The sequence below is a fragment of the Pongo pygmaeus genome, chromosome X (genome assembly GCF_028885625.2).
Source record: "Pongo pygmaeus isolate AG05252 chromosome X, NHGRI_mPonPyg2-v2.0_pri, whole genome shotgun sequence".
Lineage (NCBI taxonomy): Eukaryota > Metazoa > Chordata > Mammalia > Primates > Hominidae > Pongo > Pongo pygmaeus.
The window spans coordinates 11,584,300-11,600,767 of record NC_072396.2 but is presented as its reverse complement, the minus strand read 5'-3'; the positions used below and the strand labels follow the sequence as shown (position 1 = coordinate 11,600,767).

Here is a 16,468-nt window from a genome sequence, read left to right as displayed (position 1 = left end):
CATTTGATACGTGAAAGTATTGTGCAAACTGTAGCAGTTTGTGCAAGTGTTAATTAGTAATTATATTAGTTGGGTAACACGTGCTGCCTCAAATCTGAGTACTTACTTTAACACAAACATAAATATCACTCTGACATAAAGTTTAATCAGGTGTTAGGTGGACAGCCTTCCAGGTGGTGATTTAGGAATCCCAGCTCCTTGTATTTTGAGGCTCTGACATTTTTTAGGGTTTTACGGGCAACCCCAGAAAGGTCATCCATTTTGTCCACTCAAATCTCATTGGCCAGAACTTATGCACAAGCCACACTTAACTTCAAGGGACACTTGAAAATGTATCCTGGTTGGATCCCCAGGAGGAAGAGCAAATGAAAAGTTCACTGAGGTAGAATGGCATCCTGCTCCTGTTTGTGTCTCTGAAGCACTGTCCCTGGGTTGCACATGCTAAGCTCTCAAAAAATGTTGAATTAATAATTGACTCTGTATAAAATTTACATGTCAGCCTAAATCCTCATAATTAACTACATATTTGGATGAATCAAATGTCTGAACTTTTCAACATTTTCATCAAGTTTAAGTCACATATCATCTTGCCAAGTAGTCTTGGCATTACTTCATGTTCTCTGGATTTTTTTTTAACAAAATAATACTTCTCATCAAACTTAATTCTAGTATCTAATTAAAGTTCTCGTTTATATGAAACCACATATCATCGAGCATTTCTTTTCAACTCAGATACCAACAAAACTTTTCCTGGCTTCTTTGAAAATACAGCTGCTGCCATTTTAATTGTGCCATCCCTCTTCTTTCCATTTCCTGCCACTTGAATTACTAAGAACAGTATAAAAACATCAGTATTCTACCTTTTCCAGCTTTTCCCAAATCTGATCTTTGTTTGCCATTCTCTGTAGGGATTGATGTCAACATTCTCTCATACTTTTGGTCTCCAGTTATAGTCTTTACTTCTCATAGAGGCCTTTCCTGGCCACCCTGTCTAAAATGCACCTCCACCCTCCATCGCACACACACACACATCATCACTCCCTATTTCCTTTCCCTGCTTTTTCCCCTTGGCACTCACCACTGTTAACATTGGGTCTTACAGATTTCTCGTTTATGTTCCCCACTCCCTTGAAATGTAAACTACATGACAGGATGATTTTTTTTGGTCCATTTCTATCTATAGTACTTTCTTTACTGCATTATCCCGTGCCTGGGACATGGTAGGAACACAATAAATATTGGTTGAATTAATGAATGACTCAATGGTTGTTCTGTGACATATGATTTCCATATTACCAAGCCTTACTCCTTATACATATGAAAAGATTTGGGCATGGAGAAATTAAGGATACCTTTCTTGGAGTAAGTTAACCATTAATGTAATCATTCTTGACCTCTTTAGAAGGATTCTGGTAATCATATATTCAGAAAAATAACAGTGGAGTGGGAGGAAAAGGGAGACAAATATCTCAAGTCTTGGTCTATGAAAAGAAACTGACTCTGGAACCAGAAAATTTACTATTGTCCTGTCACTGTTATATATTGGCTACATGACCTCATCTTCTTCTGTTTCTGTTTCTTTAGTTATCAAATACTAGATTTGAATGAATGATAGCCAAGATCCCTTCTAGTTCTAAAATCTGCATGGTTCTATACCCTAGCACTGACTTCCCTTCCTTCCTTTTTATAAAGCACAGAAGAAAATTAATCTCATCACATTTTAGATTCTCTTGGCATATTTGGCAGTTGAGAAACTAGTCGGCTGTACCAAGGCTGGTGGTTGGTTAGCAAAGCTGATCTGCATGGGTGGACAAAAATGTAATCTTGTATGTCGCTATGTTGTTTTGTTTTGTTTGGCTTTTTAAAGAAGCTTTCAGAATTATAATTCCAAACAAAGAAGGATGAAGCTAGCCAGGGCCTGATGGTTAAAAGTAGTTAGTAATTGTGCAGTTTCACAGTCCTTGGGTTTAGGAGCTCGGAAAGGGAGGTGTCACTTCTATTAGCATTAGAAAGGAAGACTTGTTAGGAAAGGTAGCTGTGAGCTTGTCCTGGAAGGCAGAACAGACCTGGAGGCAGTGATTCCATAAAATAACTGGTGGAAGGGATATAGAAGCTCACAGAGGCCTGGCAGGGACCCAAAATTTGTTTTGAGTGTTCTAACATCCCTCATTTCCTGATGCTGAGACTGCCTCTCCCAAGTGGCCACTCTCTGAGTTAATGGGAAAGGGCAGAAAAGAATCTGGCTTCGTCCCGTAATACAGAAGAGGAACCTAGATGCAGAGGTTGACATACAATTTAAGAGTCTGGCTAGGACAGTCTTTTGCATTGGTTGTTTGCTTTTCAGGTACTGGTTTGGAAATCCTTGAGCTGGAAATAGATCGTAATAGCAGATATCATGACCACAGATATCAAAATACGAAGGCACTAGATTATAATGGTGGTTCTCAAACTTGAGTGTGCAGCAGAGTTGCAAGGAAACTTAGACATTCAGATTCCTAGGATGCACTCCAGAGAATCAGATTGAGTAGCACCGGGATAGGGCCCAGAAATAATCTGCACTTTCTAGTGAAGACCTCCACAGAGTTCTGGTAGTTTCCTAACCACAACTTTGGAAACCATATCTTGGGAAACACTGGTCTGGTAGAAAGACCATGTGCATTGGAATGAGCTACCAAAATTCAAATCCCTGCACAGCCACTTATTTGCTATGTAATCTTGGGCCCCCACAGTTAACTTCCCTAGCCAAAAGATGAAACAACGTGACCTAATTTACAGGACTGTTATAAGAATTAGAAATGACATTTTAAGGGACCTAGAACAGAATTAACATATATTATGCATTAAAAAAAAAGATTTCTGCTATTATTACATTAAAGTGATAAGGTGCCTGCTCTATCAAAGCATGTTTGGGTGTTTTCTTGGAAATCAAGCCCACTCTGCCCACTGTGTATAATGCTGTGACCTGATCCCACACATATATACTCCTAGGCCCTTACTCTGCTCTTTTTATTCCGTAGCATTTATTACCTTTTAACCCACTATATAATTTACTTATTTTTATGCTTATTGAAACCTAATAGAATACAAACCTTAAAAAGGCAGAGATTTTTGTTTGTTCTGTTCACTGACATTCACACCACCTAGAAAGTATATGGCAAAAGATGGGTGCTCAGTAATTATTTGTTGAATAAATATTGCAATTATGTAGTACTAGAAAAAAAAGTATTTTTGTTTCAATTTTGTCCAGTGTCCATACTGCTTATATTCCCTTACCTTTAAATCATGACCCTCCACTTCTGATATCAACACCTGTTGAAAAACTGGCTAACATAAAATGATACTCTGTGGGAGCACTGGAAATCAAGGATAAGAATCATGAATATCTACACAAAGTCATTGGTATTATCCTAACCAGAAAGCTCTCACTGACTAAGTCACTGATACATGAATTGTTCTGAAAGTTGTTACTTCTGTAACTAATATTGGGAATTCCAGAGAAAACTCATCATTGCTCTTGGGATTAGTAAGAACTTCAGAGCAGAATGGAGAAAACTGTCAGCTTCTTCTAAGGGCTGACATTAAATGATTCTTACTAGGGCTTCTTCTTAGGAGAGGGGCAAGAAAGAGAAGACACCACCCTTGTAAGCTGATGAAAAGTCCAGAGTGCAGTGGAGACGTGGGAAAGCCAGTGTGTTCCCACCCCACTGAGTTGTCAGCCTGAACTGGGGACCAGCTTAGTGCACGTGGGAAATTTCAAATGAGCACTACTGGGAGCAAGGGTCAGAGGCTGTGATGAGGATTCCAAGTCAGAAGCCAAGCTTTGCTTTGTGTTCTCTTCATTCCCTGATGCAAATCGCATTTTCTTAAAGCCACTTTGCACACCAAGTCAAAGAGTCAAGCATTCATCCAGGTCATCAAGCAAGAAACCACCCCTCCTAGTATATCCACATAATTATATATGATTTCCATTTCCTTTTCTATATATCACAAATACCACTGTCTATGTGCCAGGGTTGGGCTACTCATTACGTACATTATTGGCTTGTTTAAATCTCACTGCCATTTCATGAGGAGTAAGCCAAGTTTGTTTGCCCAAGTGATGCAGTGACTAAATGAATTATTTCTACAGCATGATGCCTCCTCACACAAAAGAAGAGGCATTTTGATGTGGTATCTCAGATATGGAGTCCATTTGTGGGGAAAGAACAAGAAAATACATTTTAGCCAATCTGAAAATGAGGAATGAAGACCTTTAACAGCAGTAATACTGCTAGACTAATCATAGCACCCCTGATGTTCAGGCCAGCAGATGGCTTCCAGAGCCAGCAGTGTTCCTGCTATAGCCTGCTCACTTGGCCCTGTCTGCAAAGACAGAACATGTGTACTGTTTGTGTCCCACAAAGATGGAAGGAAGCAGAAGCAAATTATGCCTGAACCTTTTCCACTCCCTTTAACCTGTTGCCACGGAGCAAAGACTGCTGATTTCTTTCATCTTTGCTTGAGTTATCCTCCAACATCGTTCCATGAGCCCTGGACTCTTCCACTGTATTTGTTCACTATTGTACCTGAATTGCCAAAACATGCTGCCTGACATGTATCAAGCACTTGAGAAATATTTGCCGAATTTAATGCATCTTGACCCTCCCGTGCACCCAGACCCCTTAAATTATTAAACCACCTGTCACAACAGAGCCACGCCAAAGGTTCTAAGCTGGGCCTGTCCTCGTTTGAGCTTTTGCTCCCATAAACAGCCAAAGTGATTTCTTTTAGTGTGTTTGTTAACTACAAAATGCCATCATGATGTCCAGTGATATTTACTTTTGCTGGGTTTTAAATGCTAAAGCATCCTTCTTGGTCAAGTGCAAAGTGGTGGATTGGTGTGGAACATCCAGTGACAAGTGCAGTAGGGCTGGGTCCTGGGAATAGCTCTTCGAAAAGCCCTTAATGGTTTATTGTGGTGACTTAGTAAATGGAGAAAACTCATACCACTTTTCTCTCTCAGTGGTTTATGGAATAAACTACCTCATAGCAATTATACCCCAGGCAATAATTCAAGGTTTCATTTTTAATTTGATCGGGTAGATTTTAATTGTGACAGTTTTATTCTTTCATATGTGCAGTGTTTACATTTTTTTCTCTGAAGCAGGAGGGGCCAAAGTTCTTTTGATTTTTGGAATAGCATTATGCTTTGAAGGAACTCATTAAAATCTAAGGAGTTGAGTCTCCAGATAAACACGACCATAAATGGTACCCTTAGAAAATATCTAGAATTGTTACATGGTTGACTAAAGCCCAGCAGAGATTTTGATGTGAAACAATGAATTGTAAATGAAGAATCACTTTGGGCTGGGTTTTGTTTCTTCTTTTTAACATGCAGAATTGCTTGATTTTTAAAAAAATGTAATATGTCTTTCACTACCCTTCTCCTTAGTTCCCATTTTGCTGTATACAAAAATCCCAGAAGCAGAAAATGAAAACGTTGTTTAATTATTGAGCTATCTTTTTCAAAAAGTTTTGAAGTTTTTGTATTGATAAGAAAAATAGCTGAAGAACTTAGAAAAATTCTGATGATAATCAGTTGGGAAAGAAAATTTATTTTCCCACTCTAGAAATGAATAACAAGAAAACTGTGCTGCAGCATGATATAGGTACCACTGATAAGTAGAGAGAAACATCTAGACAAGGGCAACATAACACATGCAGACCATAATCCTGGGTGATTTTAGATTATTATTATTTTTAGCCATTTCAGCAACATTCACTGCACATCCACTGGGTAGAAATCACCACCCTAGCTTGTATTCTGAAAGAGCATGAAATTGAGCAAGTGAGTGCGTAAGTGAATGACGGGGTGAGGGTCATAGAAGTGCAGGTAAGAGCTTCCAGAGAGGAAAGAGTAGGAAGGCAAAGTTAGAGGAGGAAAATGAGACATCATTTAAGAAACATTTGACTGGCAAGGAGAACAATAATCAACTGCAAATGGCTTTCAACATTAGCATTTATTATGTGACACAGTAAATATGCGGGGGGCACAGTTTCAGCAGCTCGGTAGTACTTTGCTCTCTCTCTGCTCTGCCATCTTCAGCTGCAAAATGGCTACAGTTGATAACAGCATCTCTTCCAGCCATCATTGCATCGATTAATGAAGAGATGATGTTTCTTTTCATGCACCCATTTTCAATAGGGAAGATAACCTTTTCCAGAAGCTCCTACATGCCCCCCTTCAGGTACCAGCATGTGCATACATGATCTTGCCCTAGCTTTGAGGGAGGCTAGCTGACAGAAAACTACAAATTTCTGAGCCTGTTTCAGTTCTGGGTAAACAAATCAGATAATCCCTGCCTTCAGGAAACTTACCTTCTAATGACGTGAATGGTGGGAAGATTCAAGGTCTAGCAAAAGGAACTGGAAGGGGGAGGCTACACAGAGTCTGGCTTCAAGACCATTGCAGTTAAGGGCCAAGAGGTCATAGGCTGTAACTCCAGAAATTCAGAGGGGGATTAGAAGCAGAGACATAGCAAGAGAAAATCCTATAACTGAGTTACCCAAAAGAAGTGTTAAACAAAAGAGAAGAGAGTGCTTCTTCTCTGAGAGTGAATGGATGACTGTTAATAAAAACTAATAATTGCAGAACAAATATTGTCCATCTCCATGTTATCTGCTTTTATTTTTTCAAGTGTTTAACTTATTTCATCTATTTCTAATAAAACATTTTATTACTAGATCTCTTTGCAATTGGTAATCTATTTTCAATTTTTTTTAGCGCTTTTGATTCCCATAACACCCCCCATTAAGTAAAATGAATATGCATATGTTTTCAGATGTGGGAACAGAATCCTAAAGAAGGTGATTGATGTGTCCAAGTTTATATTAATTATAAACAGCAGAGCCAAAACTGGATTTCAGGGGCTGTTGCCTCAGTCAGATTTTTTTTACAGCATCCTAATTCCTGAAAAGATATGTTTAAGTCAGTGGTCTACCTAGATATTTCTTTCTTACTTATTTCAAGCTGCTGTTTCCTATCAGTTTATTTACTTGACTTTTATTTCTCCATTAAGTACCTAAATTAATAGAGAAATAAATGTTCATCCAATTTAACTGAGCCAGTACTTTGAAATTTTTATTAAATGTTAGGAAATGAAATGTGCAGTTATAGCAAAAGATTAGAAGAATTATAGGAAAACAGTACTGGGTGCTGTTGTATGAACATTAAAAAATCAGTTTCAGGCATCATTTCAAATTTTTTACCTCATTTTCCCACTGACTCCAATTTTCTGAATCATTCCTTTATTTTTTAAAACGTGGTTTAATCACATACATTTTGAAGCTGCCTTAAATCACTCTGTAACAAAATGGATTATAAATAAATTAACTAATGAATTATATACAACTGTAGTTAGTTTTGCATAATACATAGGAAAATATTATTTGCCTTCCTGTAATACATGGATTTACAATTTTAAACTATATCTTTTTTATGCATTTGTGAATAGTGTCTCCAAGCCAAAATGGTACCATGGGCCTTTTAAAAGGAAACTATAGATAGATTTATAACTGTGACCCTTCCTATTTGCATTTGTTACCAAGTAAGAGTCACATATGCTACATAAAATAGACCTCAATAATTATGATTGCTCGCCTAGCTGAATGAGGAAAACCTCTGAATTGCAGACTAGCTTGACAAAAATTTATGGAAAGTTATTTTTTAAGTAATGATACTTCTGAAACCTAGTCTAATAATGCATCCAAGTTGATAATTTATCTTAGACATACTACATACTCTCAAATAATTAATATTGTCATGCTTGCACCACTCTGAAGGGCTTGCACTCTAATTGTTTATTCTTTAATTAAATCCAAGAATGGATTAGTGCTTGGAGCGAAATTTTTTTTTTTTTTTTTTTTTTTTGAGACAGAGTCTCGCTCTGTCACCCAGGCTGGGGTGCAGTGGCGTGATCTCGGCTCACTGCAAGCTTCGTTTCCCGGATTCACGCCATTGTTCTGCCTCAGCCTCCCAGGTAGCTGGGACTACAGGCGCTCACCACCACGCCTGGCTTTTTTTTTTTTTTTTTTCTTTTTTTTGTATTTTTAGTAGAGACGGGGTTTCACCATGTTAGCCAGGATGGTCTCGATCTCCTGACCTCATGATCCGCCCACCTCGGCCTCCCAAAGTGCTAGGATTACAGGCGTGAGCCACCGCGCCCAGCCACGAAACTTTTTATTACATGTCAAAGCCTAGCAAATTTTAAATTAAACTAACTGGATGAAAATGCAAGTACTTTTCCTAATTTGTTTATGGAATTTTCTTCTAAAAAAGAGATCGGGGCATACGTTTTTGTCCTATATTATTTTTTGCTTTGCTGTTCATTAAAAAAATATGAGCTCTCTTTCTTCTCATTTTCACTCTTTAGGTGTTACGTTTTAAAAAACTGTTATAATAGCACATGGCCATTGGGTGATGATCTTTGAAAAAAATACAGTAAAAATGATGTCTTTCTGTTTGTTTAATTTATACAGTAAGAGAATAATCTCACCCTTGACCTAAATATCCTGCCCTTTCCCTTCTCCCCATTTTCATTCCCAGGCCACTGCAGCTGGTCACAGGGTTTTAAATACCATCTATATGTGTCTCTTAAATGTCTATGTTCAACCCAGACCTCTCCTATGAACTCTGAATCCTTATTGCCAACTATCTACAAGATATCTCCTTCATTTGGATGTCTCGCAAACCTCTAAACATTATCATATCAAAACCACACTCCAAAACTTGATCCCCAACCTTCTCCTCCTGCAGCTTCTCCAAACCACTCAACAGCAACTCCATCTTTCTAGTTGCCTAGGCCCCAAGCATTGAGGTCATCTTTTCTTCAACCTCTCCCTCTCTTCTCTCTCTCCATCCAATAAATTAATGCTATCACTTCTATCCTCACTATGTCCACAGTGGAAATATTTCTCATCACTCACTGTCCTGGTTCAGGACCCATCATCTTATCTGGGTAGATCAGCAGCCCCTCTCTGCTCTCCTTGCTTTATCTATGGCTCCATGCATTTTACTCTCAACTCAGCAGCCAGAGTGATGCTGCTTTATGTTAGTCATCTGTTCAAAATCTCCAGTGGATCCCCACCCACTGCAAGTAACAGCAGAAGTCCTTATTATGACCCATAAGACTCCATGACACCTTGTTCTGGCCCCATGACCCCTTCCGACCACCTGCCTCCTTTCCTACTCTCTTCCAGCCTCATAGGCCTCCTCATCACTCTTGACTCAAGACCTTTATCATTGGCTTTCTTTTCCTTCCTTCTACCTGGAATGATTTTCTCCAACTCCTTCATCAATTTGAGTTTTCTGCTAAAATGTCAGCTTCTCTGGGACTGACAATCCTATTTAAAACTGCATCTTCCCAAGCATTTCTCATTGCCCTTCTTTGCCATGTGTTTCTCTTTGTTTTTCTTGTATGTTTGTTTAATGCCCGTCTTTCCATATTTGTTATCAGCTTCATGGAGACAAGGATTATTGTCTGTTTGGTTTGTAACTGAATTCCCAGCATCCAATACCTGGCACTCAGGAAGCATTCACTCAACATTTATGCAATGAATGAAAGGAAGGGAGGGAAGAGAAGACCTGAGGGAGAAGCACAGTGGTGCTGAAGTAGAGCTTGTGTGGAATGACTGCTAGGGGAGAAGATGGGAAAGACAGATTGAGGAGAGCATGCAAGTGGATGGCTTCAGCCATGGGAATAAAAAGAGTTTCCAGTAAATGAGTGTCTTGACCATGGCATTCTAAAAACCACATAGAGAAGAAATGTGATGCACATGTTAAGGAAATAGCAGACAAATTTGAAAGCTGTTGTATCAAAGGTTCATCAAGTACGATCAAGTAGGATGAACAGATTTGTAAGAGACAGAACGCATTTCCTTGCTTTCTCATCCCTGTTTTTATTAATAAAATTGTTTCCAGATTCTCAGAGCTCAAGAACCGTAGAGTTCTGCAAGAGGCAAGAAGCAAATTCTTCCACCAACCACTTATTTTCAGAAGACGTGACCCTGTAGTTTTAAAAAGTCTTCTCTCTGAGCTCATGTGTGAGAGAATCAGACTGAAATTTTATTTTCTCTCAATAGTTTTGAGTTTCCTTTGGTTGAGCTATCAGCTTCTATGGAATAAGAAACCACAAGTCAGAGCTGGGTTCAATCATCTCTTATAGAACATTTCCACACAGATGACTTAGGGTTGTGAGGCCATCTTCTAATGTACTGTGGATGGATTAGGCTTAGAGAAACATATGATGCTCATCTATAGAACTCTACTGGATGCCTAACAAATTACAAAGTGAGAAACTTTTCATCATTGATGGACCAGGTGCAAGAAAGGAGTAAAGGCAGGCACCGAATAACAAAGTGACATATGCAAACGTAGTAGCCAGCAATTTTTTGAGTATTTACCATTGACCAAGTACTGTTTTAAAGTCTCAACATATAATAAGTCATTTAATCACCATAGCAATGCTTCGTGGTGAGTACTATTGTTATCCCCATTTTACACGTGAGCAAACTGAGATCTAGGAAGATCCTTGTCAATGTACCTTGTCAAGGGTCCCACAGCTAGTGACTGGCGTGGCTAAGATTCAAACCCAAGCAGTCTGGCTCAAGGGCCTGCCTTCTTAATAAACTGATCATATATTCCAGAACTGCCCAATACAGTCATCATTTCTGCCTGCTGTCTTGGCATAATTATAAATGCGAACTCTAGAAAGTGCCCCCATTGGGCAATAAATTATGGATACTATTTCTCTGAACCATGATATTTTCCTTATTCAAAACCAAGAAAATCTAGCCTGAGCAATAAACGCATCCAAGTGGTTCAGTTGTATCTCCAGGCATATGAGGGGTGACATTTTGGATTGAATATGACTGTTGGTAATCATCCAGTTGGTCCTAAGAATTAAAGCAGCTGCATGGGTTGGCATAGGTTTGGTTTTAACCAGCAAATCATTCTGCTCTCTTGCAACTTTTAGGGCTCTGTTTTATGCTACAGTAAAATTGTCAGTGACCATATTTTGCCTGTTTCTGGAATGGTTTTATTTATGCCTCAACATTTGGCTCCTTCAGGTTCCCCCAGATCTCCAGAACGAAGTGCTGATCAGCCTGTTAGAGACCGATCCTGATGTCGTGGACTATTTACTCAGAAGAAAGGCTTCCCAATCATCGTGAGTATTCCAGTGTTCCATCTTCTAAAGCCGCATTGGAGATTTCTATTTCCATTTCTGAGAAATTGGAAAGGTTTACACAACTACATGCAGGGTGACCTGAAGTGGAATTTTGGCAACTTTTTGGCAATTCTGATCAGTCCATCTAACCAGAAAATGCTTCAGGTCCCATCAATCCACTTACCAAATTAGAAACCACATTACAAGATTTTTCTGTTTTATTTTCAGCTTTCTCTAGCCTCTCAGGGTCCTTTTGACTTCATTTACAGGGAAAAAGCACATATTACTGGCAAGGGACTATAATACACGTCAATGATTCTACTTCTAGAATTCTGATAAGCGTGCGTAGGGGCCCTTAAGGCTGCGCCTGAATGCATCTTGCTTATGCAGCTTTACCAGTGGGATTAACCCATTATCAAACCACAAGACAGACCTTAGCTGAGGCCTAGGTGCCCATTTGAAATTAGAGGTGTGCACCCTCTTGGCTCTCCCACTTTTTATAGCTAGTATTATTTTGATAAAAATGCACATGGGTTTCTACATGCACTCATGTTTGCAATTAGTAAAATGCAAGCCATGCTGCAGGCTATGGCTTGCTGCCATTTTTGCTCCCAAAGGAGGAGTGCAGAGTTTTTGCATTAGTCAGATTTTATGGTTACTTCCAATCTTTGCTGCAGAGGCAGAGGGTGTGGGGATGCTGAGCATTTGGCATAACCAGTTAAGGGCATAATATAGCATCATTAACCAGGAGTAGTATCACCACCATGACACCAAACCATAAATTTGTGACAGGAAAATTTGTTGCTATGCTCTTATAAAATTATCACTTTTGTTATACTTTTAACCTACTAAATTTCAGCAATTCTAAGATATGTTTCTCCCATGCCTTATGATCTCTGAAACTGAGACTAATCTTATAACCAATGATAAGCTCCTAACGTAATCCCGTACCTGTAATCCCAGCACTTTGGGAGGCCGAGGCGGGCAGATCACCTGAGGTCAGGAGTTCGAGACCAACCTGGCCAACATGGCTAAACTCCCTCTCTACTAAAAATACAAAAATTAGCCAGGCATGGTGACGGGTGCCTGTAATCCCAGCTACTTGTGAGGCTGAGATGGGAGAATCGCTTGAACTGGGGAGGTGGAAGTTGCAGTGAGCCGAGACTGCACCACTGCACTCCAGCCTGGGCGACAGAGTGACACTCTGTCTCATAATAATAAATAAACAAACAAATAAAATAATTGCATGTCTTAATCAATGGTGTCTTATAAACAGTAACACATGTTAAGTTATTCCTGTATATTGGTGTTGAACTTGATAAATTAATTTTCACTCATGATTATTGCAGATACTTAAAAAAGTTATATTATTTAGAGAAATTCGGTGAAAAGGAATTCCATGTTGTTCGACCTCCTCCTTTCCCAGGTCATTACGTTGATAGCACAGCTAAATTCAGCTTCACTCCATTTCCTGCTTAGCAGGGAAGACCTTTTAATTGGATTATCCTTTCAGATCTACTTTAAAAAATCTCTGTCTGGGCCATTCATTATCAGGCCAAATTCTGATTTAAATAGGACCAAATTCTGTTGAAAGTAAGGCCTGGATTTAAGCCCCAAGAGCCATGAGTGAGTAAAATTATATTCAAATTGTATAGATGAGCTAGTATTTTATGGTCTTGCTTTTCATATCAGAGAATTAGGCTTACACTTAAATTTTTCCTAGATCTCTAACCCTCATCAAGGTATAAGTCCTAATTTATATTAACAAATGGCTTTTCTTTTCAGCAGATCATGCACCACCATAATTTTAATAAACTCATTTATTTCCCTCCCTTGTACAGAAAAGAGACATGCTGGCATTTCTATTTATGAGCCCCTCATTTAAACTGCACTTATAACGTATGGTTGGTACTGTGTGGGAAAGCTACCAAACACACACTTTTGAGGAAAACCACTGATTTTTGCCTTGTCAGATTTCTGCTTTTGTGTGGCATTATTAGATAGATAAATACTATTCTTTAAAGAACAGTTGATAGAAGTTATTTTTACATGATTTTCAAATATGCTCTTTGCATATAAATGCCATGGTAAAAAGCAAACCTTTCTTTCTCTTCTATTAGGAAAAGGAAGAAGCATACATATTAAGCCCATCCCAAGCTGTACAATTGTCGAGCCCCTTCTGTTCCCTATCAGTAAGAGTAAGAAGTAGAATTTTAAAGTGTAGGTGAGCAGACCCTAGACCAAGATCTTAGGTGAGTGTCAGGGTTTCCAGGAAAAGAAGAATGAGCCCATAGGAGCTCTGTGTATGTCAGAGACTAGCATTATCAGTGAACAGAAAACACTGGGGGAAGACGTACTTAGGAGAAGAAAGTGTTTGGTTTTTGTTTGCGTTCCTCTAGGTACAGGCCAAGGAACAGCCCAGAAGGCAGAGAATGACGTCATGAAGTAAAAACGCATATGTTAATAAATGAATGTTTACTTTTAGTGGCCTTTTGAGGCTTGAGCTCGAGAGTGCTACCACTCTAGCTGTAGCTGCCTTTTTTTTTTTTTTTTTTGAGATCAAGTCTCACTCTGTCACCCAGGCTGGAGTACAGTGGCACAATCTCGGCTCGCTGCAATCCCCACCTCCTGGGTTCAAACGATTCTCCTGCCTCAGCCTCCCAAGTAGCTGGGATTACAGGTGCATGCCACCACACCTGGCTAATTTATGTATTTTTAGTAGAGATGGGGTTTCACTATGTTGGTCAGACTAGTCTTGAACTCCTGACCTTGTGATCCATCCACCTCAGCCTCCCAAAGTAGGTGGTCTTTTTGTGTTTTAAACTCACTCACTCATGCTTCTCAAACTTTACTACGCATAGGTATCACCAGATCTTGTTAAAATGCTCTTTCTGAATCAGTAGGACTCGGGGAGGTAGTCTATGAATCTGAATTTCTAACAAGCTCCCAAGTGATCCTGATACTACTGGTCCACGATCCACACTTTCAGTTTAAAAAGCTTAAAATATCAAAGTATATTCTTGCTTTTAGGAGCTTTCAGACTTGTTGGAGGAGGCCTCCAAGGGTAGAATGCAAAACAATAGGTGCTGGCCCACTGGCTCTCAGACTCACCAGCCCCTTGGAATCACCTGGGAGCTTGAAGAACAACTATGCCTGGGCCATCCTTCAGAGATTCTGGTTCATTTTTATGGGCTGCAATCTGGACATTTGGATTTTTTTTAAAGTCTCTTGCATGATTTTAATGAGCAACCAGGGTTAAGAACCCCTAGCTTAGATCTACCACATTGTATATCACAAATTTACTATCACATGGGAGTTAGAGCTGGGTGATTTTTGACATTAAAAAGGCATCCTTGTGTTGGCAAAGGAAGGAAATCAATGCTCCAGACCATGAATCCACTTGGAGTTTGGAGAAGGAAAAGAAGTGTGATTTGAAGTCTCAGAGATAGCTTCTGAGAAGAGGAAGGATTTGCAGTGAACTTTGAAGACTGTGGAGGATATAAACAGGCCTGGATATTTGGAGAGCTTGCACCAGGACCTGGACATAACAGTAAATATGTTGGCTAGCTGGGGGCACAATAAAGAGGCTGGCCAGCAGTGAAGGTAGAAGCCCTTAAATGGCAGGCTGAGGGGTGGTGCTTAAGTCAAGAAGCAGTGACAATAGATTATTGTAAAGCTAAATTATAGTAAATTACAGTACCCTAAACTGCCAGATGGTGCTGGCTGCATTGGTATGTCAATTATCCATCAGTAACACATGTTTGTGTCGTCAGTTATCTGTCAATAACACATGCTTGTGTAGTTTAATAGACTGGTTACCATTTCAGATCCAGAGCCAGATTGCCTACGTTTGAATTCCATTTTTATTGCTATTATATATGCAGTCTATTAGTTAAGAGTTAATATCTGTTAATACATAGATAGATCTCTCTCTCTAGTTTCCTCATGTGTAAACTAGAGATAAAAAGTAGCACCAACTTAAATACAGAATTATGCTCTTAGTATATAGTCTGGTTTATAATAAACATCACCAATTTGCTCATTTACAACTACTTACCAAAGGCTTGGCCATCACTAGATTCTACTTTGGTTTTCATGAGATAGCAACCTTCCAGGCAATATGACACAAGAGAGAACCCATTCACTTTAAGTTATGGCATTGTGTCTAAAAGCAAACACTATATTTGCTTCTAACCCTTTGATTTTTTTTTTCCTGAAGCTTCTGTTCTCTGCCACCAGTTCACATACCTAAATAAAGCTTTACATTCCTGTGAGGCCAAGTGGAAACTGCACAAGATTTTATTTGAAGGGGAAAAGAAACAAGTTTTCAAAAGATTGTAAAACCAAGAACAAGAAAATATTATAATTTCCGTTTTGAAAGAGCAAACATTTAGTGATATTTGGGAACTTAATGTTTTGTTTTGATTTGGGTTTTTCACTTCTTTATGCAACATCGGTATTGGAGGAGTTAAAGGATAATTCCTTGTTTTTTCTCATGCTTGTCTGCTTAAATGTTTGGCTTCAACCAAAACGGAATGCCAGAGGGAGATTAGAAGAGATTTTTATGACTAAGAATGCAAGACCAGGAGTTTGTGACCAGCCTGGTCGCCATAGCAAGACCCCATCTCTACTAAAGAAAAATTTAAAAATTATCTAAGCATGGTGGCTCATGCCTGTACTCCCAGCTACTCGGGAGGATGACGCAGGAGGATCACCTGAGCCCAGGGTTTTGTGGCTGCAGTGAGCCAAGATTATGCCACTGCACTCCAACCTGGGCAACAGAGTAAGACCTTGTCTCTAGAAAAAAAAAAGAAGGCAAGACTTTGATTTAAAAAAATGTATACTTGTCAGGTATATTTACTAGCATTAAATATGCTCTTTTCTTCAAAGGTACTTAAAATAGTTCCCCTACCGTTTGATTTAAGGATGTGAGGAAATAGGGAATGCGAATGGGAGGTTAATCAAACAGGACAGGATATGTTGAATGTGAATATTTGCAACAAAACAAAGGAATCACAGTAGGACTGGGACTTAGTGAGAGGCAAGTGAGACACTTGCCTAGACATAGAATTTAAGGGAATGCCAGAAAACTCAGTCAGCAAAATTGATTATGTTGCAATGTAATGTTTTTTAAAAATCCAAGCTAATGCCAAAAATGTTTGATAAAGAAAATATCAAAATTTTTAAAAGACTAGCCATGCTTAGTCATAGAACCTGAAACAAAAGGTAAAATATGTGCTGCTGCCTTAAATGGAAGCAACTCA

The 16,468-nt window shown here is 39.0% G+C and overlaps 1 protein-coding gene across 5 annotated transcripts in view; it reads left to right on the top strand.

The window, feature by feature from the left end:
- Window positions 1–16,468, top strand: part of ARHGAP6 (Rho GTPase activating protein 6) — a 549,115-nt gene that overhangs the window by 519,438 nt on the left and 13,209 nt on the right. For all 5 annotated transcript variants that reach the window (XM_054470947.2, XM_054470948.2, XM_063660362.1 and 2 more), the window contains exon 10: window positions 11,107–11,204. In XM_054470947.2, the coding sequence (XP_054326922.1) occupies window positions 11,107–11,204 (98 nt within the window). The remainder of the gene's footprint in view (window positions 1–11,106; window positions 11,205–16,468) is intronic.